The sequence below is a fragment of the Nomascus leucogenys genome, chromosome 22a (assembly GCF_006542625.1).
Source record: "Nomascus leucogenys isolate Asia chromosome 22a, Asia_NLE_v1, whole genome shotgun sequence".
NCBI classification, from domain to species: domain Eukaryota; kingdom Metazoa; phylum Chordata; class Mammalia; order Primates; family Hylobatidae; genus Nomascus; species Nomascus leucogenys.
Genome location: NC_044402.1, coordinates 31,549,586 through 31,573,407, shown reverse-complemented (window position 1 = coordinate 31,573,407; position 23,822 = coordinate 31,549,586). Strand labels below are relative to the sequence as shown.

General features: G+C 43.5%; 1 protein-coding gene across 6 annotated transcripts in view; it reads left to right on the top strand.

The window, feature by feature from the left end:
• BBOF1 (basal body orientation factor 1) overlaps positions 1-23,822 on the top strand; it is a 51,393-nt gene that overhangs the window by 6,841 nt on the left and 20,730 nt on the right. For 5 of the 6 annotated variants that reach the window (XM_030803800.1, XM_012498065.2, XM_030803797.1 and 2 more), the window contains 4 exons: positions 5,010-5,075; positions 9,867-10,010; positions 17,031-17,111; positions 22,813-22,883. In XM_030803800.1, the coding sequence (XP_030659660.1) occupies positions 5,010-5,075; positions 9,867-10,010; positions 17,031-17,111; positions 22,813-22,883 (362 nt within the window). The remainder of the gene's footprint in view (positions 1-5,009; positions 5,076-9,866; positions 10,011-17,030; positions 17,112-22,812; positions 22,884-23,822) is intronic. The other variant, XM_030803798.1, reaches the window with a different exon arrangement.

Here is a 23,822-nt window from a genome sequence, read left to right as displayed (position 1 = left end):
AAAAAAAAAAAGAAGAGTCTGGAATATGTTACTATGCCAGAAAATAAAAAATTTTAAAGGACATGGCCTTGTTTGAAGGGGCTCCCATTGGCCAAATCTGGGACAATCAAAATATTAGGTTGGTGCATTAAAAGAATGGCAAAAACCACAATTGCTTTTGCACCAACCTAATAAAGAATAGCAAAAATGGCTGGGTGCAGTGGCTCATGCCTGTAATCTCAGAACTTTGGGAGGCCGAGGCGGACAGATCACCTGAGGTCAGGAGTTCAAGACCAGCCTGGCCAACATGGCGAAAGAAACCCTGTCTCTACTAAAAATACAAAAATTAGCCGGGTGTGGTAGTGCGCACGTGTAATCCCAGCTACTCTGGAAGCTGAGACAGGAGAATCGCTTGAACCCAGGAAGTGGAGGTTGCAGTGAGCTGAGATCACGCCACTGCACTTCACCCTCTGGGACAGAGTGAGACTCCATCTCAAAAAAAAATGGCAAAGCCGGGCGCGGTGGCTCAAGCCTGTAATCCCAGCACTTTGGGAGGCCAAGGCGGGTGGATCACGAGGTCAGGAGATCGAGACCATCCTGGCTAACACGGTGAAACCCCGTCTCTACTAAAAAATACAAAACAATTAGCCGGGCGTGTTGGTGGGCGCCTGTGGTCCCAGCTACTCGGGAGGCTGAGGCAGGAGAATGGCGTGAACCCAGGAGATGGAGGTTGCAGTGAGCCGAGATCGCGCCACCGCACTCCAGCCTGGGGAACAGAGAAAGACTCCGTCTCAAAAAAAAAAAAAAAAAAAAAAAAAAAGGCAAAAACTGCAGTTGCTTTTGCACTAACCTAATAAATAATGACAGTAATAGATTATAACCTATTGAATGAAATAAAAATCCATGAGTGTATGCTACTAATAAACACATACATTAATAAATAAGGGAGAAAGGAAGCCTTTTTTTTTTTTTTTTTTTTTTTGAGACAGAGTGTCGCTCTGTCACCCAGGCTGGAGTGCAGTGGTGCAGTCTTGGCTCACTGCAACCTCCACTGGGTTCAAAGGATTCTCCTGCCTCAGCCTCCTGAGTAGCTGAGACTACAGGTGTGCCACCACCCCGCCTGGCTAATTTTTGTATTTGTAGTAGAGACAGCGTTTCACTATGCTGGCCAGGTTGGTCTCGAACTCCTGGCTTCAGGTGATCCACCCGCCTCAGCTTCCCAAAGTGTTGGGATTACAGCCATGAGGCACCTTGCCCGACTTTTTTTTTTTTTTTTTTTTTGCAGTAGCATGCCAATTAATAAATTTCCAAGGAGTGATGGAGTTAGAAAAATCACCATTTGGCATCATAGTAATAACTGAATCAGTCAAGAATCATCAATGGATGCTAAAACCTACTGGGCGAAAGTTTGATGAGGAGGATAATTGCATAGTCTCAAAAGATCTTCCCACAAATTACTTAATAATTACAAGAAAAAATAATAACTTTTAGGTGGAGAAAGTGGGCAGACACAACCTTAACCAACTGGTTAAAATTAGCATCAATCACCTAATGATGTGATGTACTGAAATGGATACATCATCACTTAGGTACTATATAGCCTACCAAAAACATACAACCTGAATCTACTCATGAAGAAGCATCAGCTAAGCCCAACCCTGGCCAGTATTCTTTTTAAAAAGTAAATTTAAAAACAAAGACCAAGAAACTGTTCCAGATTAAAGGGGTCTAAGACACATGACACATAAATGCAACATATGATCAAGGGTTGTATTGTAGACAAGAAAAATAAAAAATTGCAATAAAGGACATTATTGGGATAATTGTAGCAGAATTTAAATATAGAGTATATATTACATAATAGTAATGTTAGACTTCCTGATCTTTATAATTTTATAGTGCTTGTAAAAGGGAATGCCCTTTTTCTTCAAAAATAGATACTGAATGGCCAGGCACAGCGGCTCATGCCTGTAATCCTAGCACTTTGGGAGGCTGAGGCTGGTGGATCACCTGAGGTCAGAAGTTCGAGACCAGCCTGGCCAACATGGTGAAACCCCGTATCTACAAAAAATGCAAAAAATTAGCCAAGCATGGTGGCGCATGCCTATAGTCCCAGCTACTTGGGAGGCAGAGGCAGGAGAATTGCTTGAGCCCAGGAGGCGTAGGTTGCAGTGAGCCAAGACTGCGCCACTGCAGTCCAGCCTGGGCGACAGAGCGAGACTCCGTCTCAAAAAAAAAAAAAAAGAAAAAGAAATAAGGAAATAGATACTGAAGTCTTTTGGGGTAAAAGGTCATCTTGACATTACCCTTTACCACTAAAGAAATACACACACACACACACACACACACACACACACACACACACACACACAAATAGAAAGAGGGAAAGCAAATGCAGCAAAATTAATGTATATAGGTGAATAGTATGGGAATTTTTTGTACTCTTCTTGAAACTTGTCTTGGGTAGGTGCTATGGCTCACGCCTATAATCCCAGCACTTAGGCCAAGGCAGGAGGATCACTTGAGCCCATAACTTTGAGACCAGCCTGAGCAACATGGCAAGACTCCATCTCTATTTTTTTTTTTTTTTTTTAGAAGAGTCTTGCTCTGTCACCCAGGCTGGAGTACAATGATGCAATCTCGGCTCACCGTAACTTCCACCTCCCAGGTTCAAGCGATTCTCCTGCCTCAGTCTCCTGAGTAGCTGGGATTACAGGCGTGCACCACCACGCCCAACTAAATTTTGTATTTTTAGTAGAAACAGGGTTTCACCATGTTGGCCAGGCTGGTCTTAAACTCCTGACCTCAGGTGATCCACCTGTCTCGGCCTCCCAAAGTGCTGGGATTACAGGCTTGGGCCACCACACCCGGCCGACTCCATCTCTATTTTTAAAAATTATTTTAAAAAAGAAACTTTTTGGGTCAGACGTGGTGGCTCATGCCTGTAATCCCAGCACTTTGGGAGGCCGAGGCCAGTGGATCACCTGAGGTCAGGAGTTCGAGACCAGCCTGACCAACATGGAGAAACCCCATCTCTACTAAAAATATAAAATTAGCCAGGCGTGGTGGCACATGCGTGTAATCCCAGCTACTTGGGAGGCTGAGGCAGGAGAATCGCTTGAACTCGGGAGATGGAGGTTGCAGTGAGCCGAGATTGCGCCATTGCACTCCAGCCTGGGCAACAAGAGTAAAACTCCTGTCTCAAAAAAAAAAAAAAAAAAAAAAAAGAAAAGAAAAAAGAAACTTTTAAAAAATTACCCAGATAAGGCTGGGCGCAGTGGCTCATGCCTGTAATCCCAGCACTTTGGGAGCCCAAGGCAGGCAGATCACGAGGTCAGGAGTTCAAGACCAGCCTGGCCATATGATGAAACCCTGTCTCTACTAAAACTACAAAAATTAGCCAGGTGTGGTGGTGTGCGCTTGTAGTCCCAGCTACTCGGGAGGCCGAGGCAAAAGAGTCAGTTGAACCTGGGAGACAGAGGTTGCATTGAGCCAAGATTGTGCCATTCCACTCCAGCCTGGGCGACAGAGATTCCATCTCAAAAAAAAAAAAACAAAAAAACAGTTACCCAGATAAGAGAAATGTAAATAAAAACTACAACAAGATACCACCTCACACCCATTAGGATGGCTACTACCAAAAAAGCAGAAAATAAGTATTGACAAGGACGCGGAGGTGTTAGAACGCTTGTGCAGTGGTGATGGCACTGTATGATGTTGTAGCCATTGTGGAAAACAGTATGGAAGTTCCTCAAAAGATTAAAAATAGAAATACCAATCTCACTTCTGGGTATATTTAATATATCCAAAACAATTTAAAGCAGGATTTTTGTTGTTGTTGAGACAAGGTCTCACTCTGTCACCCAGGCTGGAGTGCAGTGGTACGATCTTGGCCCACTGCAACCTTCACCTCCCAGGCTGTAGCTGGGATTACAGGTGCTCGCCACCACACCTGGCTAATGTTTTTTTTCTTTATAGAGATAGGATTTTCCCATGTTGCCCAGGCTGGTCTCAAATTCTTGAGCTCAAGCAGTCTACCCACCTTGGCCTCCCAAATTACTGAGATTACAGGCATGAGCCACCATGCCCGGCCCAAAGCAGGATCTTGAAGAGATATTTGCATGCCCATATTCATTGCAGCACTATTCACAATAGCCAAGAGGTGGAAGCAACCCAAATTATCCATCGATGGATGAATGGATAAAGAAAAGGTATATGCATGTGGTACAATATTATGCAGCCTTAAAGGAAATCCTGTCACATCCTATGACATGAATGAACCTCAAGGATATTATGCTTAATGAAATAAACCAGTCACCAAAGGGAAAATAATGTATGATTCCACTCATGAAGTATCCAAAGTTGTCAAAATTATAGAAACAGAAAGTAGAGGATGGTTGCCAAGGGCTGGGGAGAGGTAAGGGGAAATTAGGATTTATTGAGTATAGTTTTAGTTTGTAAGATGAAAAGTTCTAGAGATTTGTTGCACAACAATGTGAATATACTTGACACTACTGAACTATATGTTTAAAATGGTTAAGATGGTAAATTTAATGTTGTATTTATTTATTTATTTATTTGAGATGGAGTTTCACTCTTGTTGCCCAGGTTGGAGTGCAATGGTGTGATCTCGGCTCACTGCAACTTCGCCTCCCGGGTTCAAGCGATTCTCCTGCCTCAGCCTCCTGAGTAGCTGGGATTACAGGCATGCGCCACCACACCCGGCTAATTTTGTGATTTTAGTAGAGACAGGGTTTCTCCATGTTGGTCAGGCTGGTATTAATGTTGCTTTTATTTTTAACCACACACACAAAAAAAGTTGCCCAGGTACTTCTAATGATAGCCAGGTTTTAGAAGCTGGCAATAGCAGGTTGAAGGTATGGGAAATTTCCTGTCCCCTCTTCTCTTTCCACCTCACTCACCTCTTTTGCCATATTGGTTTTAGTATTGTGTGAAACTAGTCTACTCAATAAAGGTAGACATAGAGCAGTTTCTTTATCTTCCTGACCCTGTATTTTGATTTTCAACAGATTGAAAAACTGAAACAGCAATTAAATGAAACAAAGGAAAAAGCCCAAGAGGAGAAGGATAAATTGGTGAGTTATCTATGTATATTAATACTCCACTTACTGGATGGTCAGGTTTCTGGTAAGCTCAGGTATTTAAGACCCAATGACAGTGAGTGAGTAAGTTCTCTGGGCAGACTAATGACCTTAAAGCTTGATTGTATAGAAATTCAAAAACCAGGCTGGGCATGATGGCTCATGCCTGTAATCCCAACACTTTGGGACGCCGAGGCGGCTGATCACCTGAGGTCAGGAGTTCGAGATCAGCCTGGCCAACATGGTGAAACCCTGTCTCTACTAAAAATTTAAAAATTAGCCAGGCGTGGTGGTGCACGCTTATAATCCCAGCTACTCGGGAGGCTGAGACAGGAGAATCGCTTGAACCTGGGAGGCGGAGGTTGCAGTGAACCAAGATCGCACCATTGCACTCCAGCCTGGGTGACAAGAGTGAAACTTCATCTCAAAAAAAAAAAAGAAGTTTAAAAACAACATATTATAAAAATAAGTTACTGTAAAAAACCATATAATATTAAGATTGCTTCCTAATACTGAATTTGTTGTTGTTTCTAGTGCTTTTCAGTAGATGGATCTAGGAAATGTAAGTTTTTTAAATATTAAAATAGATCATGACTCCATACTAATACTTTCAGTTTAGATGCAGGAATACAGAATTTTTACTTAACTTTATCTGTATCTCCTTTATCCCTTGCCAAAAGTCCTTGTTCTTACCGATACCAATATAATTACCTAGTTGCTTAAACCCCAATATATCAATCTCAGAATACTAATATTACCACCAAAAATAAATTACTGAAAACAGTTTAAGATTTTGGGGGGCATTTTTCTCCCTTAGGATATATAACAATAAGGATCTATGATAAAATTGCAAGGCTTAAGAACCATTTGAAATTCTTTTCTATGAGGTTATGCCACCAACTCAACAACACATTTTGCTTTTGATTTTTAGAGGTTGCTTTTATTTTTTCATTCTACTGTATTTATTTAAATTTTTTAGAGATGGGAGTTTTGCTATATTGCCCAGGCTAGTCTTCAACTTCTGACCTCAAGCAGTTCTCCTTGCCTCAGCCTCCCAAGTAGCTAAGACTACAGGCATACACCACCACACCTGACTTAGAGGTTGCTTTTTATTTATTTATTTTTATTTTTTAATTTAATTTAATTTTTTTAGAGGTTGCTTTTTAAAAAATTAGTTTTGCCTAGAAAATCATGTAAAATATTTACATGGTTCTAAAGTCTGTAAAACAAGTTATATGTCGAGAAATCCAACTTTTTTTTTTAGATGGAGTCTCACTCTGTCGCCCAGGCTGGAGTGCAGTGGCGCAATCTCTGCTCACTGCAAGCTCCGCCTATCGGGTTCACGCCATTCTCCTGCCTGAGCCTCCCGAGTAGCTGGGACTACAGGCACCCGCCACCGTGCCCGGCTAGTTTTTTGTATTTTTAGTAGAGATGAGGTTTCACTGTGTTAGCCAGGATGGTCTTGATCTCCTGACCTCATGATCCGCCCACCTCGGCCTCCCAAAGTGCTGAGAAATCCAACTCCTATCCATGTCTTTTCCATACTATCTTCTCCCTCTCCCTGTAGAAAACCATTTTATTTATTTTGTGTTTTATCCTCTCTTTAAAAAAAAAGTTGCTAAAAAAATTGTTTCCTTATCAGAAAAGCTAAAAAAAAAGTCATAAACATATATATATGTATATATAGAGAGAGATTATATATAAGGAGATTATATATATAGATTATATATAAGGAGATTATATATAAGATCTTTCTTAGATAAAAGGTAACATGCAATATACATAAACCTGCACCTGCTTTTTTTATTTAACAGCATGCCTTGGTGATCACTCCATAGCAGTATGTAGAGATATTCCCTTTTTCTTTTTTTTTTTTTTTTTTGAGACAGGGTCTCCCTCTGTTGCCCAAGCTGGAGTGCAGTGGCACAATCATGGCTCACTGTAACCTCAAACTACTGGGTTCAAGGGATCTTCCCACCCCAGCCTCCGGAGTAGCTGGAACTATAGGCCAGTACTGCTACACCTAGCAAATTTTTGTATTTTTTGTAGAGATGGGGTCTCACTGTGCTACCCAGGCTGATCTTGAACTCCTGGCCTCAAGCGATCCTCCCACCTTGGCCTCCCAAAGTGTTGGAATTGCAGGTGTAGGCCACCACGCCTGGCATCATTCCCTTTTATAGCTGTGTGATGATTATTGTGTGGATATATCATAGTTTATTCAAATGGTCCCTGTCTTAGTTCAGGCTATTATGACAGAATACCATAGACTGAGGTGCTCAAACAAACATGTATTTCTCATTATTCTGGAGGCTAGAAGGTCAGGGTGCTAGCATGGTTGAGTTCTTGGTGGAGGCCCTTCTTCTGGCTCACAGATGGCCACTTCCTGCTGGATCCTTACTTTTGGCAGAGAGAGAAAGCTCTGGTTTTTTCATCTCTTTCTTCACCAATCCCATCATGGAGGCTCCACCCTCGTGATCTCATCTAAACCTAACTACCTCCCAAAGGTCACACCTCCAAATACCATCAGACTGGGGATTAGGGCTTCAACATAGGATTTTTTGGGTTCACACATACAGCTCATAGCAGTCCCTTTTTGATGGATAGTTGAGTTGTTTCCAGTCTTTTTCTGTTACAATGAATGCACCAGTAAAGAGCTTCACGTATGTATCTTTTCACATTTTGGCCATTATATCGTTGGGATAGATTCCTGTAAGTGGTATTGCTAGACCAAAGAAAAATATATAATTTTTCTAGGTATTGCCAAATTTCCATTTATAGATATTGTGCTGTTCTGTAATACCACTAGCCATGCATGAGATTGCCTGTTTCCTCACAGCTTTACCAACAGAGTCTATTCTCAAAGTTGATTTTTTTTTTTTTTTTTTTTGAGACAGAGTCTCGCTCTTGTCTCCCGGGCTGGAGTGCAGTGGCGCGATCTCGGCTGACTGCAACTTCCGCCTCCCGGGTTCAAGCGATTCTCCTGCCTCAGCCTCCCAAGTAGCTGGGATTACAGGCACCCGCCACCACACCTGGCTAACTTTTTTATTTTTAGTAGAGACAGGGTTTCACCATGTTGGCCAGGCTGGTCTTGAACTCCTGACCTCTAGTGATCCACCCGCCTTGGCCTCCCAAAGTGCTGGGATTACATGTGTGAGCTACTGTGCCTGGCCTCAAACTTGATTTTTGCAATGTGATAGGTGAGAAATGGGTATTTCAGTGTCATTTCCGTTTACGTTTCTCTCTTTTTTTTTTTCTCTTTTTTTGAGACAGAGTCTTGCTCTGTCACCCAGGCTGGAATACAATGGCGTGATCTCAACTCACTGCAACCTCCACCTCCCAGGTTCAATTGATTCTCCTGCCTCAGCCTCCTGAGTAGCTGGAATTACAGGTGTGTGCCACCATGCCTAGCTAATTTTTGTATTTTTAGTAGAAGTGGGGTTTCACAGTGTTGGCCAGGCTGGTCTTGAACTCCTGACCTCGTGATCCACCCGCCTCGGCCTCCCAAAGTGCTGGGATTACAGGTGTGAGCCACCACGTCCGGCCTAATTTACATTTCTCTTATTAGGAGCTAGATTGCACATTTTTTTCACATTTGAAGGCCATTTGCATTTCTTTTAGTACCTTTTGTTCATTTGTTGTTATTGGCCTTTCCTTCTTCCCCCCTTCCTTTTCTCTGTGTTCTTGCTTTCACTTCCCTCTCCTCCTCTTCATTCTCCTTCTCTTCCTCTCTTCTTTTCTGTCTCCTTCTCTTTTTCTCCCTCTTCTTCCTTCCTCATCCTCCTTCTTTCTCCTACCTTCGTCTTTATTAGGGATATTTACCACACTCCCTTTGACTCCTAGCTAATTAATTTTAACTAGTTTGGGGGTATTATTTATGTTAGAGATAAAAGGTGTGTTTAGTCTTCTCATATCCCTTTTTAATAAACATCTGCATTTTTTCCTTTCTATATAGAAACTTTTCCAAAATTTTTTCTTATTCAATGCAGATGGTATCTTTTTACAGAAATGAAAACTTTATGCAAAAATAAAAGGGGGGCCGGGCACGGTGGCTCATGCCTGTAATCCCAGTACTTTGGGAGGCTGAAGCGGGCGGATCACCTGAGGTCAGGAGTTCAAGACCAGCCTGGCCAACATCGTGAAACCCCGTCTGTACTAAAAAATAACAAAAATTAGCTGGGCGTGGTGGCAGGCACCTGTAGTCCCAGCTACTCGGGAGGCTGAGGCAGGGAGAATTGCTTGAACCTGGGAGGCAGAGGTTGCAGTGAGCTGAGATCACGCCACTACACTCCAGCCTGAGCACCAGAGTGAGACTCCATCTCAAAAAAAAATAATAATAAAATAAAGGCCGGGCACGGTGGCTTACGCCTCTAATCCCAGCACTTTGGGAGGCTGAGGTGGGTGGATCACGAGGTCAGGAGATCAAGACCATCCTAGCTAACACGGTGAAACCCTGTCTGTACTAAAAATACAAAAAAATTAGCTGGGCATGGTGGCAGGCACCTGTAGTCCCAGGCTGAGGCAAGAGAATGGCGTGAACCCGGGAGGTAGAGCTTGCCGTGAGCCAAGATCACGCCACTGCACTCCAGCCTGGGCAACAGAGCAAGACTCCGTCTCAAAATAAATAAATAAATAAAATAAATAGATCAATAAATAAAAATAGGAAAAAAAAAAAGGGGGATATTTCTTCAAAGAAGATATGCAAATGGCTTAAGGCTTCAAATGAAACATGATTTTGTGGGACTTCTGTTCTTTTTCCTAACTCATTTACCTCTTTTTTGAATACAGGAACAAAAGTATACCAGACAAATTAATGAACTAGAGGGACAGTTCCATCAAAAAGCCAAAGAAATTGGCATGATTCACACAGAGCTGAAAGCAGTAAGACAATTCCAGAAGAGAAAAATCCAAGTGGAGAGAGAGTTAGATGATGTAAGTTTCATTCCTTTTTTACAAAAAGGAAATTAGAATTAACTATTTAATGCCTACAGAAGCCTTCACAAACATTTACTCCTGTGAGACGGCAAAGAACTCTCTGACATTTTAGAAATTATTTGAGAGAAAAAGGAGAAGACAGACTGGATGCCAAAGGTCTTGACTTTAGACCTCTTTTTCTAAGCATTGATTTCTTTGGGAACTCACCAAATCTCAGACAACACATCTTCATATATTATCAGCTGGTAACCCTTTGGATTGACTTCAGTAAGAAACAAACTACAAATTCTTGGAAAACCTCAGGGAAAAAGTAGCAGACTTCTAAAGAAAAATGTTTAGGCTGATGAATGATAGTTTTAGAGAAATTTAGAAGGCTCTATGGTAGGCGTCAGTGGGGTGAGAAACACTGAGTACTTTCAGAAAATTTATGTTACCTTGCTGTGCTCTTTCTCTTACTTTCCTTGGCTTAGAATATAGTTTTATTACATTACTGATAATTCAATAAGTGGCACAGGTGAGTGCCAGGAACAAGTAGCTGAAATCGGCTTTGTGACTATAGGCAAGTTACTTAACTCTTCTATACCTTTCTATACCTTGGTTTTCTTATCTGTAAAATGGGATAGTAAGAGTTAGTATCTCAGCCAGGCATAGTGGCTTATGCCTGTAATCCCAGCATTTTGGAGGCCAAGGCAGGAGAACCTCTTGAGGCCAGGAGTTCAAGACTAGCCTAGGCAACGTAGTGAAATCCCACCTCTACAAAAAAATGTTTTAAATTAGCCAGGCACAGTGGCTCGTGCCTTTAGTCCCAGCAACTTGGGAGGCTGAGATGGGAGGATCACTTGAGCCCAGGAGATTGAGGCTGCAGTGTGCTGTGATTGCACTACTGCACTCCAGCCTGGGTGACAGAGTGAGACCATGTCTCAAAAATAAAGTAAAATAAAATAAGGGTTACTATTTCATAGAACTGTTATAGGATTAAATGAGTTAATATATGTAAAGTGCATAAAATAGCACGTCACATGGTAAAAATTATATAAACAGTGGTGTGCAGCTCTCTGTAAAAAAAAATGGTCCTTATTTGTAGCATTTGCTGATTCTGGGGGAAATACTTTAGTATAGCACAGGCTTCAGTCATCTATCTTAAGGCTTGATTGGAGCTTGAGGATCTGCTTCCAAGGAGGCACACTCAAGTGGCTGTTAAGTTGGTGCTGGTGATTAGTGGGAGACCTCTCCTCATATGGGCCCCCCCCTTTTTTTTTAGAGTCTTACTCCGTCACCCAGGCTGGAGTGCAGTGGCACGATCTCAGCTCACTGCAACCTCTGCCTCCTGGGTTCACGCGATTCTCGCTGCCTCAGCCTACTGAGTAGCTGGGATTACAGGCGTGCACCACCACCCCCACCCAGCTAATTTTTTTTTTTTTTTTTTTTTTTTTGAGACAGAGTCTCGCTCTGTCGCCCAGGCTGGAGTGCAGTGGCGTAATCTCGGCTCACTGCAAACTCCACCTCCCGGGTTCACGCCATTCTCCTACCTCAGCCTCTCCAAGTAGCTGGGACTACAGGTGCCCGCCACCACGCCCGGCTAATTTTTTGTATTTTTAGTAGAGATGGAATTTCACCGTGGTCTCGATCTCCTGACCTCGTGATCCGCCCGCCTCGGCCTCCCAAAGTGCTGGGATTACAAGCGTGAGCCACTGCGCCCGGCCACCCAGCTAATTTTTGTATTTTTTTTTTTTAGTAGAGTCAGGGTTTCAACATGTTGGTCAGGCTGGTCTGGAACTCCTGACCTCAAGTGATCTGGCCACCTTGGCCTCCCAAAGTGCTTGGATTACAGGCGTGAGCCACCATGCTTGGGCCACATGGGCCCTTTTATAAGCTGCTTGAGTGTTCTCATAACTTGGCGGATGACTTCACCCAGAGTGAGTAATCTGAGCGGGATGTAGACAGAAGCTATCTTTTTCATGACCTAGCCTTCAAAGTTACATAGCATTAGTTCCACCATATTTTTTTATTAATAGTTAAAAGTGAATCCTTAAGTCTGGCCCACATTCCTAGCAGTGGGGAATTAGGTTCCATCATTTGAAGGGAAGAGTGTCAAAGAACTTATAGACATATTTTAAAACTACCATACCACTACAGTCCAGTGTATACGCAGCTACAGGAATACTTTTAAAATATCACAGTTCTTTTTTTTTTTTTTGAGATTGAGTGTTGCTCTATCGCCCACGCTAGAGTGCAGTGGTGTGATCTCGACTCACTGCAACCTCCACCTCCTGGGTTCAAGCGATTTTGATGCCTCAGCCTCCCAAGTAGCAGGGACTATAGGCGCACGCCACCGTGCTAGGCTAATTTTTTGTATTTTTGGTAGAGACAAGGTTTCGCCACATTAGCCAGGCTGGTCAACAACTCCTGGCCTCAGGTGCTCTGCCCACCTCGGCCTCCCAAAGTGCTGGGATTACGGGCATGAGCCACTGCACCAGGCCTAAAATATCACAGTTCTGATCACGTCCTTCAGAATTGTCTTTAGGTAGGCACAGTGGCTCACACCTGTAATCCTAGCACTTTGGGAGCCCAAGGCAGGTGGATCACCTGAGATCAGGAGTTTGAGACCAGCCTGTCCAACATGGCGAAACTCTGTCTCTACTTAAAAATCCAAAAATTAGTCGGGCATGGTGGCATGTGCCTGTAGTCCCAGCTACTCCAGAGGCTGAGGCAGGAGAATGGCTTGAACCTGGGAGGCGAAGGTTACAGTGAGCCAAGATCATGCCACTGCACCCCAGCCTGGGTGACAGAGCAAGACTCTGTCTCAAAAAAAAAAAAAAAAAAAAAAAAAAAAAAAGCTGTCTTTAGTGTTCCTCTACTGCAAACAGAATATTGTCCACACACCTTAATGTGAAAGTCAAGACCCTGTACCTATCTGGGAACATTATTATCTCCTTTTACTACATCACCCACCCACCTCCATACTTCTTTTAATTCACCCAAAATGGGTATTCATTAATCCCTGAAATCTTGTCTCTTTGTTACATTGTTCACACTGTCTTTTATCTAGAATATATTCCTGGTAGATCTTTGCCCATTAAAATATTATCTTTTTTTTTCTTTTTTCTTTTTTTTTTTTGAGACAGAGTTTCGCTCTCTTGCCCAGGCTGGAGCGCAGTGGCGTGATCTCGGCTCACTGCAACCTCTGCCTCCCAGGTTCAAGAGATTCTCCTGCCTCAGCCTCCTGAGTAGTTGGAACTATAGGCATGTGCCACCACGCCCGGCTAATTTTTTGTATTTTTTAGTAGAGACAGGGTTTCACCATGCTGGCCAGGATAGTCTCAATCTCCCGACCTCGTGATCCGCCCACCTCGGCCTCCCAAAATGCTGGGATTACAGGTGTGAACCACCATGCCTGGCCTCTTTTTTTTTTTTTTTTCTTGAGACAGAGTCTCGCTCTGTCACCCAGGCTGGAGTGCAGTGGTGTAGTCATGGCTCACTGCAGCCTCTACTTCCCTGGGCTCAAGTGATCCTCTTATTTCAGGCTCCTGAGTAGCTAGGACTACAAGCATGCACTATCACACCTGGCTAATTTTTTTTTTTTTTCTTGAGATAGGGTTTCGCTGTTGCCCAGGCTGGTCTCGAACTCCTGGGCTCAAGCAGTCTGCCTGCCTGGGCCTCCCAAAGTGCTAGGCTTACAGGCATGAGCCACCAGGCCCAGCCACCTATCTTTCAAAGGCTCAGCTCAAATTCATGTTCTCCATGAGGGCTTCTCCTAGAGTGCTGTTTAAAAGTAATAATTTTCAGCCAGGCATGGTGGCTCACACCTGTAATACCAGCACTTTGGGAGGCCGAGGCAAGCAGATGACCTGAGGTTGGGAGTTCAAGACCAGCCTGACCAACGTGGAGAAACTCCGTCTCTACTAAAAATACAAAATTACCTGGGCCTGGTGTGGCACATGCCTGTAATCCCAGCTACTCGGAAGGCTGAGGCAGGAGAATCGCTTGAACCTGGGAGGTGGAGGTTGCAGTGAGCTGAGATCGTGCCATTGCACTCCGGCCTGAGCAACAAGAGCGAAACTCCATTTCAAAAAAAAAAAAAAAAGGAATAATTTTCTTTTCTGTATGTTCCCATAGCATTTTCTATCTCTTTTATACCACTTAGCCCCATTCTGTCTTTTTTATCTTGTCTTTTTATGTACCTAAAGATATTGTCTTGATATTACATTTATTTATCATTTATCTTATCTCCCCTAATAGATTGCACTCACTTGAGGTGTGAACAGTGTTGTCCTTTGTATTCATTGAAATACAAGATACACAGTAATATTGAATTAATCTTTGCTAAATGCTGAGCGGGTCTTTTGTTAAAAACATAAATGAAGGAATGTCAACTTTTCTGGAAGGAATACAAGTTATGTTTTATATGAAAATGCTATAGATTGAATCAACATAATTAACTTTTCATGAACTCTTAAAATAGCCTATGTACAGGTATACATTCTGAATCCAAATGAATTAAGAACTACTTGTGCATATTCAAGGCCATGATGTAATTTTTTTAAAGAACAGTGTTGCCACCTAGTGGAGAAATAGATTTCAGACCTTTCAAAGTGGGGCCGTTGAGGAAGACTTAAAATTCAAAAGATATTGGCTTATGGGAAAGAATAAGGTGGTTCTGTGGAATCCCAAATGTGGCAGAATTGTGGAAGGTGTGAGGGCCCATGAATTTTAAATTAGGAGGTATACATTAGGGAAGAAGATTAATTATACTGTGTATATAGAATTCATTATACAAATTACAAAGAAAATTAAATTGAGATTCTCAAAAGGTATTGAAGGCGTATGTTTTAAAGAAAAAATTATTTCTGGCTGGGCACAGTGGCTCATGTCTGTAATAACAGCACTTTGAGAGGCTAAGGTGGGTAGAACACTTGAGCCCAGGAGTTCAAGACCAGCCTAGGCAACGTGGCAAAAACACCATCTGTACAAAAAAATCACTTCACTCCAGCCTGGGCAACAGAGCCGGATCCTGTCTCCAAAAAAAAGAAAAAAAGGCCGGGTGCGGTGGCTCACGCCTGTAATCCCAGCACTTTGGGAGGCCGAGGTGGGTGGATCACGAGATCAGGAGATTGAGACCATCCTGGCTGACACGGTGAAACGCCGTCTCTACTAAAAATACAAAAAAAAATTAGCCGGGCGAGGTGGCGTGCGCCTGTAGTCCCAGCTATGCGGGAGGCTGAGGCAGGAGAATGGCGTGAACCCTGGGGGGCAGAGCCTGCAGTGAGTGGAGATCGCTCCACTGCCCTCCAGCCTGGGCGACAGCGAGACTCTGTTTCAAAAAAAAAAAGAAAAAGAAGAAAAAAAAAGAAAGAAATGAAAAAGAAAAAAATGATTTCCATATAACCGATTAACAGAAGAAGCATATATTGCATATATTGTTAGATTGCAGTTATTATTTTTTAAATAGTTTTAGTCTTCTTTTGACAAAATGATAATACTCATTACAGCAAATTTAGCTTGGCTGATAAAATTAGAAAATAAAAATGATCCATCCCTTACAATTACACTATGTAACCATTGTATAGTTTCTTTTTTCCTCTGCTGCAGAAACTTCTAAAAATAGCTATATGTTATTTTTACAAAAGTGAAGTCATGATATAAATTGTTAACCTGATTTTTCACTTTATATATTGTGAACATTTTTCAATGCCATTAAATATTTTCTATAACATTTTTTTCAATAGATGCATGGAATTCCATTGGGTAGATATATCTTAATTTATTAATTGGTTGCTTGCTGTTGGACATTGGACTTTTTCCTAATTTTTCACTATTATAAACTGTGGAGATCGTCTAAGGAATGAAATGTTTTTCTATATCTTTAGTTTTGTTTTTGTTTTTTTGAGACAGAGTTTCACTCTTGTTGCCCAGGTTGGAGTGCAATGGCGCAATCTCGGCTTACTGCAACTTCCGCCTCCCGGGTTCAAGCAATTCTCCTGCCTCAGCCTCCCAAGTAGCTGGGATTACAGGCATGTGGCATCACGCCCGGCTAATTTTTTTTTTTTTTTTTGTATTTAGTAAAGATGAGGGTTTCACCATGTTGGTCAGGCTGGTCTTGAACTCCTGGATCTCAGGTGATCCACCCACCTTGGCCTCCCAAAGTGCTGGGATTACAGTCATGAGCCACTGTACCCGGCCTATATCTTTAGTTTTTAGGATAACTTCTTAGTAGAATTTATGGGTTAATGAACACGAACTTTTAAAGGTTTGTGATGTGTGCTGCCTACTTATCTTTTGAAAGCTTTATTAATTTATAGATTTTTGAGGGAGTCTAATGGTAGATGAAAAATCCATCTCCACATACAGTGGGATAGTAGGATAGTACATATTTCTATAAACTTGTATGTTGATACTAATTTTGAAAGTCTTGTTAGTGTTGTCTCTCTCTCTCTCTCTCTTCCAAAACATATATATATATATTTTTTTTGAGACTAGTCTCGCTCTGTTGCCCAGGCTGGAGCAATCTGGGCTCACTGCAGTCTCTGCCTCTTGGGCCCAAGTGACCCTCCCACCTCAGCCTCAGTTCTGGAGTAGCTGGAACTACAGGTGTGCACCACCACACTCAGCTAATTTTTGTATTTTTTGTAGAGACAGGGTTTGGCCATGTTGCTCAGGCTGGTCTCAAACTTCTTCAAGCGATCTGCCCACCTTAGCCTCCCAAAGTGCTGGGATTACAGGTGCGAGCCACCGTGCTCAACCTCTTAATATTTTTGAACCATCGTTGACTGCAGTTATCTGAAACTGCAAAAAGTGAAACTGCACATAAGGAGGACTACTGTACTAATGTTATCAATCTGTAGAAGATTGAGGGAAATTTGGTACTCAGAGGCAGGAACACAGATTTTTTTCTGTGTGTTCAGGATTAAGAGGTAACGTATAATAGAAAGCATTTCCTTATTGATAATTTTCTGAGAATATGCTCAACGAACCTATTTTCTATTGACCATTTTTGTTTGTTTGTTATTTTAATTTTAGCTGAAGGAGAATTTGAGAAACACAGAGCGGATACATCAGGAGACTCTTAGAAGACTGGAAAGCAGATTTTTTGAAGAAAAGGTACAGATTATTAGAGTTAATTTAAAATGTTTTGTTTACTAGAACATAAGTGTATTTATATGCATTCTGAAACATCAACCTTCCATTTAGTATCTTAATAGAAGATTAGAAGATTGTTACCAAATTATAGCACAATACAATGAGGGAAAATAAAACCTTCTAGAAATCTCAATATCTAGTCCTTGTTTTCTCTCTCATTCAGAGATTCTTGTCCTCTTCTGAAGGCTTTGGGACATGTCTCCCTCAGCTTGATACTCCCCTGGTGAGACTAAAGCTATGTGTACTCCATTATATAGGGAAGATGGGAGTGGAGAAATCACTCTTGTATGTGTGCAAAGATGTTTCCTTAGTCAAGCTGAGCTAAAGATGTCAATAAAAAATGTTGCTTAGGCTGGGCACAGTGGCTCACGCCTGTAATCCCAGCACTTTGGGAGGCCGAGGCGGGTGGATCATCTCAGGTCAGGAGTTCGAGACCAGCCTGACCCTATCTCTACAAAAATACAAAAATTAGCCGGGCATGGTGGCACGTGCCTGTAGTCCCAGCTACTCAGGAGGCTGAGGCAGAAGAATTGCTTGAACTCAGGAGGCAGAGGTTGCAGTGGGGTGATATTGCACCACTGCACTCCATCCTGGGTGGTAGAGCAAGACTCCTTCTCAAAAAAAAAAAAAAAGTTCCTTAGCACAACACAGCTTCCAACTCCAACTTAATTTCTGTGTTTCTGAAGTTAACTCTCCAAATCGTGGGAAGTACATTGGAACACTTCTACAGAATCCTTTCAGAGGCCTCATGGTTGTTCTTTATTTTAATCTTTTCTTTAACTTTTTATTCTTAGGGAAGAATTAAATAGATTCTTTCAGAAATTGGTAGGAATGTAGGCACTTGAGGGTGGGGCAAATGAGGTTTTGTTTGGTTGCTTGTTTGTTTATTTGAGACAGGGTCTTGCTCTGTCGCCCAGGCTGGAGTGCCGTGGCTCAATCACAGCTCACTGCAGCCTTGACCTCCACCTCCTGGATTCAAGCAGTCATCCTACCTCAGCCTCCTAAGTAGTTGGGGCTACAGGCATGTATCATCACACCTAGCTAATTTTTATTTTTTGTAGAAATGGGGTCTTGCTGGGCCTGGTGTGGTGGCTCACGCCTGTAATCCCAGCACTTTGGGAGGCCAAGGTGGGCGGATCACTTGAGGCCAGGAGTTTGAGACCAGCCTGGCCAACATAGTGAAACCTCATCTCTACTAAAAATACAAAAATTAGCCAGCCATGGTGGTGTGCACCTGTAATCCCAGCTACTCAGGAGGCTGAGGCGGGAGAATTGGTTGAACCCAGGAGGCAGTGGTTGCAGTGAGCCGAGACTGCTCCACTGCACTCCATCCTGGGTGATAAAGTGAGACTCCGTCTCAAATAACAACAACAACAACAACAAAACTGAAATGGGGTCTCATTATGTTGCTGGTCTCGAACTCCTGGGCTCCAGCAATCCTTCTGCCTTGACCTCCCAAAGTGTTGGGATTACAGGCATGAGCTACCATGCCTTGCTCCTATGGGGTTTAGATAAAAGGAATTGCTATAGAAAGTGGCTCTAGGTTCCAGTGTGTGTATGGGATAACCTGGAGGAAATGGGGCAAGAGCAGCACCCTGGTGCTTTCCCTCTGAGACCCTCCCTGGCACTGTCAGGAATGGAAGCCCTCAGGAATAGGCTGTTCTCAGGAGCCTCTTCTATTCCACCCTAATCTTGATCTATTTTCTACTTGGTGTAGAAAATAAAGGTTAGAAAGAGTTGGTCAGTTTACAGAATACCTGAGTAACAGTGCTTATGTAAATAGGATTTTTATATGAGAGCGGATGGCTGCTGGCCTTTCCTTAATGGTTACAAGATAGTTACTGCAGTTTGAAGCTTTGTGTTCAAGACAAGAAGGGAGGCTCCAGCTGTGTCTGTCCCTTTTATCTGGAAGCCATAACAACTTTCCCAGAAGCTGCTAGCACATTTCATCTTACATCTTACTGACCAGAACCATGTTATAAAGAATGCTGGGCGGCACACACTGTTCTCCCACCCTACTCTGGAGACTGAGGCTCAAGGATTGCTTGAGCCCAGGAATTCGGGGCTGCAGTGAGCCATGATTTTGTCACCGTATTCCAGCCTGGACGACAGAGTAAGACCCTGTCCTTCTCTCTCTCTCTCTCTCTCTCTCTGTCTTTCTCTCTCTCTCTCTCTGTTTCTCTCTCTCTCTCTTATACACACACACACATACATATACACAACTGGGAAAGTGAATGTTTGTTTTCCTCGCCATTAGTGGAAGCTGGGAAGGAAAAAGAAGGATGGGGGCCGGGCGCGGTGGCTCAAGCCTGTAATCCCAGCACTTTGGGAGGCCGAGGCGGGCGGATCACGAGGTCAGGAGATCGAGACCATCCTGGCTAACATGGTGAAACCCCGTCTCTACTAAAAATACAAAAAATTAGCCGGGCGTGTTGGCGGGCGCCTGTAGTCCCAGCTACTCGGGAGGCTGAGGCAGGAGAATGGCGTGAACCCCAGGAGGCGGAGCTTGCAGTGAGCCGAGATCGCGCCACTGCACTCCAGCCTGGGGGACAGAGCAAGACTCCGTCTCAAAAAAAAAAAAAAAAAAAAAGAAGGATGGGAATGAATGTTGGTTTGGACATCACAGCAGGGTCTGCTTCTCCATGTTAGGTACAAACTTCATGGATATTTCTCCTGTGCTGGTTTGAGCCCCGGTGCTGCTGCTTCATGGCATTGGGCTTTCCAATAGGCCTATTAATTTACTTTATACCTCAGCATGCCCCAGCCGGCCATATAAAGGATTTCCCAGGTCATTGGTGTTTGGTTTGATTTTCCCTTTTATTTCTTTCTGTTCTTTGAACCACAAAGCCCTGTCCTACATTTATATATATATATATATTTTTTAAGACAGAGTCTCACTTTGTCACCTAGGTTGGAGTGCAGTGGCATGATCTCGGCTCACTGCAACCTCTGCCTCCTGGGTTCAAGTGATTCTCCTGCCTCAGCCTGCTGAGTAGCTAATTTTTGTATTTTTAGTAGAGACGGGGTTTCACCATGTTGAGTAGGCTGGTCTCGAACTCCTGACCTCAGGTCACCTGCCCGCTTCGGCCTCCCAAAGTGCTGGGATTACAGGTGTGAGCCACCACTCCTGGCCTCTACATCCATATTTTTATATTGCTAGTCCCTCTTTCTGGAATGCTGTTCCTCCAGCTCTGGATCATTCTTATTTAGAGCTCAGATATCATTTTCTTTAGAGAGAGATTTCCTAAACTCTAATCTAAAATGAGGCTGGGCATGGTGGCTCACGCCTGTAATCCCAGCACTTTGGGAGGCAAAGGCCGGCGGATCACTTGAGGAGAGGAGTTTGAGACCAGCCTGGCCAACATAGTGAAACCCTGTCTGTACTAAAAATATAAAAATTAGCTGGGCATGGTGGCACATGCTTGTAGTTCCAGCTACTTGGGAGGCTGAGACATGAGAATCACCTGAACTCGGGAGACAGATGTTGCAGTGAGCCGAGATCATGCCACTGCACTACAGCCTGGGTGACAGAGTGAGACTCTGTCTCAAAAAATAAATAAATAAATAGATAATAATAAAACGACCTCCTCTAGTTACTGTCTACCTTATTACCCCTGTTATTTTACTGATAACATTTATCACAGTCTATTAATTCTTTTTATTTGTTTACTTGTTAGGGGACTGTATAGCATCAAATTGCCTGCATATAAATCCCTGCTCTGCCACTTACTAGCTTTGTGACTTTGGGCAAGTCACCAACCTCTTCTCTTTTTTTTTTTTTTTTTTTTTTTTTTTAAGACAGAGTCACCCAGGCTGGAGTGCAGTGGCACAACCATGGCTCACTGCAGCCTCTACCTCCCAGTCTCATACAATCCTCCTGGTTCAGTCTTCTGAGTAGCTGGGACCACAGGTGCACACCACCATGCCTAATTAAAAAAAAAAAAAATTTTGGCCAGGCGCGGTGGCTCTTGCCTGTAATTCCAGCACTTTGGGAGGCCGAGGCGGGTGGATCACCTGAGGTCAGAAATTCAAGACCAGCCTGGCCAACATGGTGAAACCCCATCTCTACAAAAATACAAAAATTAGCTGGGCATGATGGTAGGTGCCCGTAATCCCAGGTACTCGGGAGGCTGAGGTGAAAGAATCGATTGAACCCAGGAGGCAGAGGTTGCAGTGAGCTGAGATCATGCCATTGTACTCCAGCCTGGGCAACAGAGGGATACTACCAGAGATAGGGTCTCCCTATGTTGTTCAGCTGGGCTTGAACTCCTGAGCTCCAGTCATCCCGCCTTGGCCTCCCAAAGTGCTAGGATTACAAACATGAGTCAGCAGGCCCAGCCAACCTTTCTGTTTCTGTTTCCTCAGTCCCTGCTTTTGGGCATAATAGTAGTATCTATATAGTAGGGTTGCTGTGACAAATAAATGATACATGTAACATTCTTAGAACTGTTCCTGGCACATGGTAAATGCTCAAGACATGATAATTATTGCTAATTGTTTAGATTTCGCCCTAGAATATGAGCTTCATGAGATCAGGGACCTTGTCTGTTTTGTTCACCACAGAATTTCAGTATCTAAAACAGTCTGGTAATTATTAATGCTCATAGTATTCTTTTATTTTGTATTTATTTTCTTGAGACTGAGTTTTGCTCTTGTTGCCCAGGCTGGAGTGCAATGGCGCGATCTTGGCTTACCACAACCTCTGCCTCCCGGGTTCAAGTGATTCTCCTGCCTCAGCCTACCGAGAAGCTGGGATTACAGGCATGTGCCACCACACCGGGCTAATTTTGTATTTTTAGTAGAGATGGGGTTTCTCCATGTTGGTCAGGCTGGTCTTGAACTCCTGACCTCAGGTGATCCGCCCGCCTCAGCCTCCCAAAATGTTGGGATTACAGGCATGAGCCACCGTGCCCGGACAATGCTCATAGTAATTTTTAGACTGACCAAGCACTTCTAATTTTTATTTTCTACACCAAGTAAAAAAGAGATCAAGATTAGGGTGGAGTAGAGGGAGAGGCTACTGAGAACAGCCTAGCCCTGAGGGCTTCCATTCCTGAATGAATAAATGAACGACTCTCATTTCAGTGCATTTAGCAGAAATTCCTCCTAGTTCTGCTTTCCAACATGGAATTGAATGTTCTCCCCTATTTATATGTCATATTGCTTCCTAAGTGGGAAAATGGGGAGGAACCCTAAGGTTCCTGTGTTCACACTGTCCTCTTTGTTGGCTCCTCCACCAGTGCTTGGAGTTCTTTCAGGTCATGGGGACAGGAGTTTTTTTTTTTTTGAGAGGGAGTTTCGCTCTGCTGCCCAGGCTGGAGTGCAGTGGCGCGATCTCGGCTCACTGCAAGCCCTGCCTCCCGGGTTCACGCCATTCTCCTGCCTCAGCCTCTCCGAGTAGCTGGGACTACAGGCGCCCGCCACCACACCTGGCTAATTTTTTGTAGTTTTAGTAGAGACGGGGTTTCACCGTGGTCTCGATCTCCTGACCTTGTGATCCGCCCGCCTCGGCCTCCCAAAGTGCTGGGATTACAAGTGTAAGCCACTGCGCCCGGCCGGGGACAGGAGGTTTTTTATTTGACATTCTAAAATAAATACCTTTTGATGAGTAAAATTTGTTGTTAGAGGCATAACTATTTAAGCAGCCCATTTTCTTTTTTAGCACCGACTAGAACAAGAGGCTGAAAAGAAGATAATAATGCTGGCAGACAGAGCCCACCATGAGGCTATTGTGTAAGAGACTGATGCCTTCTTTCTGACTCTGATTACCTCTCTTACCTCTTTGCTGGTGTGTTTTCTTCTTACTTTCTTGTCTTCCCCCTTCTGTTCTGGCTTACTTGCTTCAAATTTTCTGGTCTACTGTCCCTCCCTGTTTCTTTCTCTTTGTATACTCCCACCCCTTTTTCCTCCACTCTTTCTGTGGCAGCATGGTGTGGTGGAAAGAACCTGGGCTTTGAACTTATTTATTTATTTATTTTTTGAGATGGAGTCTCGCTCTGTCATCCAGGCTGGAGTGCAGCGGCATGAGCTTGACTCACTGCAACCTCTGCCTCCCAAGTTCAGGCGATTCTCATGTCTCAGCCTCCTGAATAGCTGGGATTACAGGCACCTACCACCACACCCGGCTAATTGTTGTATTTTTAGTGGAGACAGGGTTTCGCCATGTTGGCCAGGCTGATCTCGAACTCCTGACCTCAAGTTATCCACCCACCTCAACCTTCCAAAGTGCTGGGATTACAGGCATGAGCCACCGTGCCCAGCCTGAACTTGACTTTGGTTCTCAACATGTATACTAACCATAGGAAGATTTCTTACCTTTTTGTTTCTTTGTTTTTGAGACAGGGTCTGGCTCTGTCACCCAGGCTGGAGTACATTGGCACGATCATGGTTCACCGCATCCTCCACTGCCTGGGCTCAAGTGATCCTCTCACGTCAGCCTCCAGAGTAGCTGGGACTACAGGCATGTGCCACCATGCCCAGCTGATTTTTGTATTTTTTGTAGAGACTGGGTTTTGCCTGGGCTGGTCTTGAACTCCTGGGCTCAAGCAATCCACCCATCTCGGCCTTCCCAAGTGTTGGGATTACAGATGTGAGTCACTGCACCAAGCCACATTTCTTAACTTTCTTGAAGTTAAATTTCTTCATCTAAAAGTAGGGCTAATTTACTTCTCC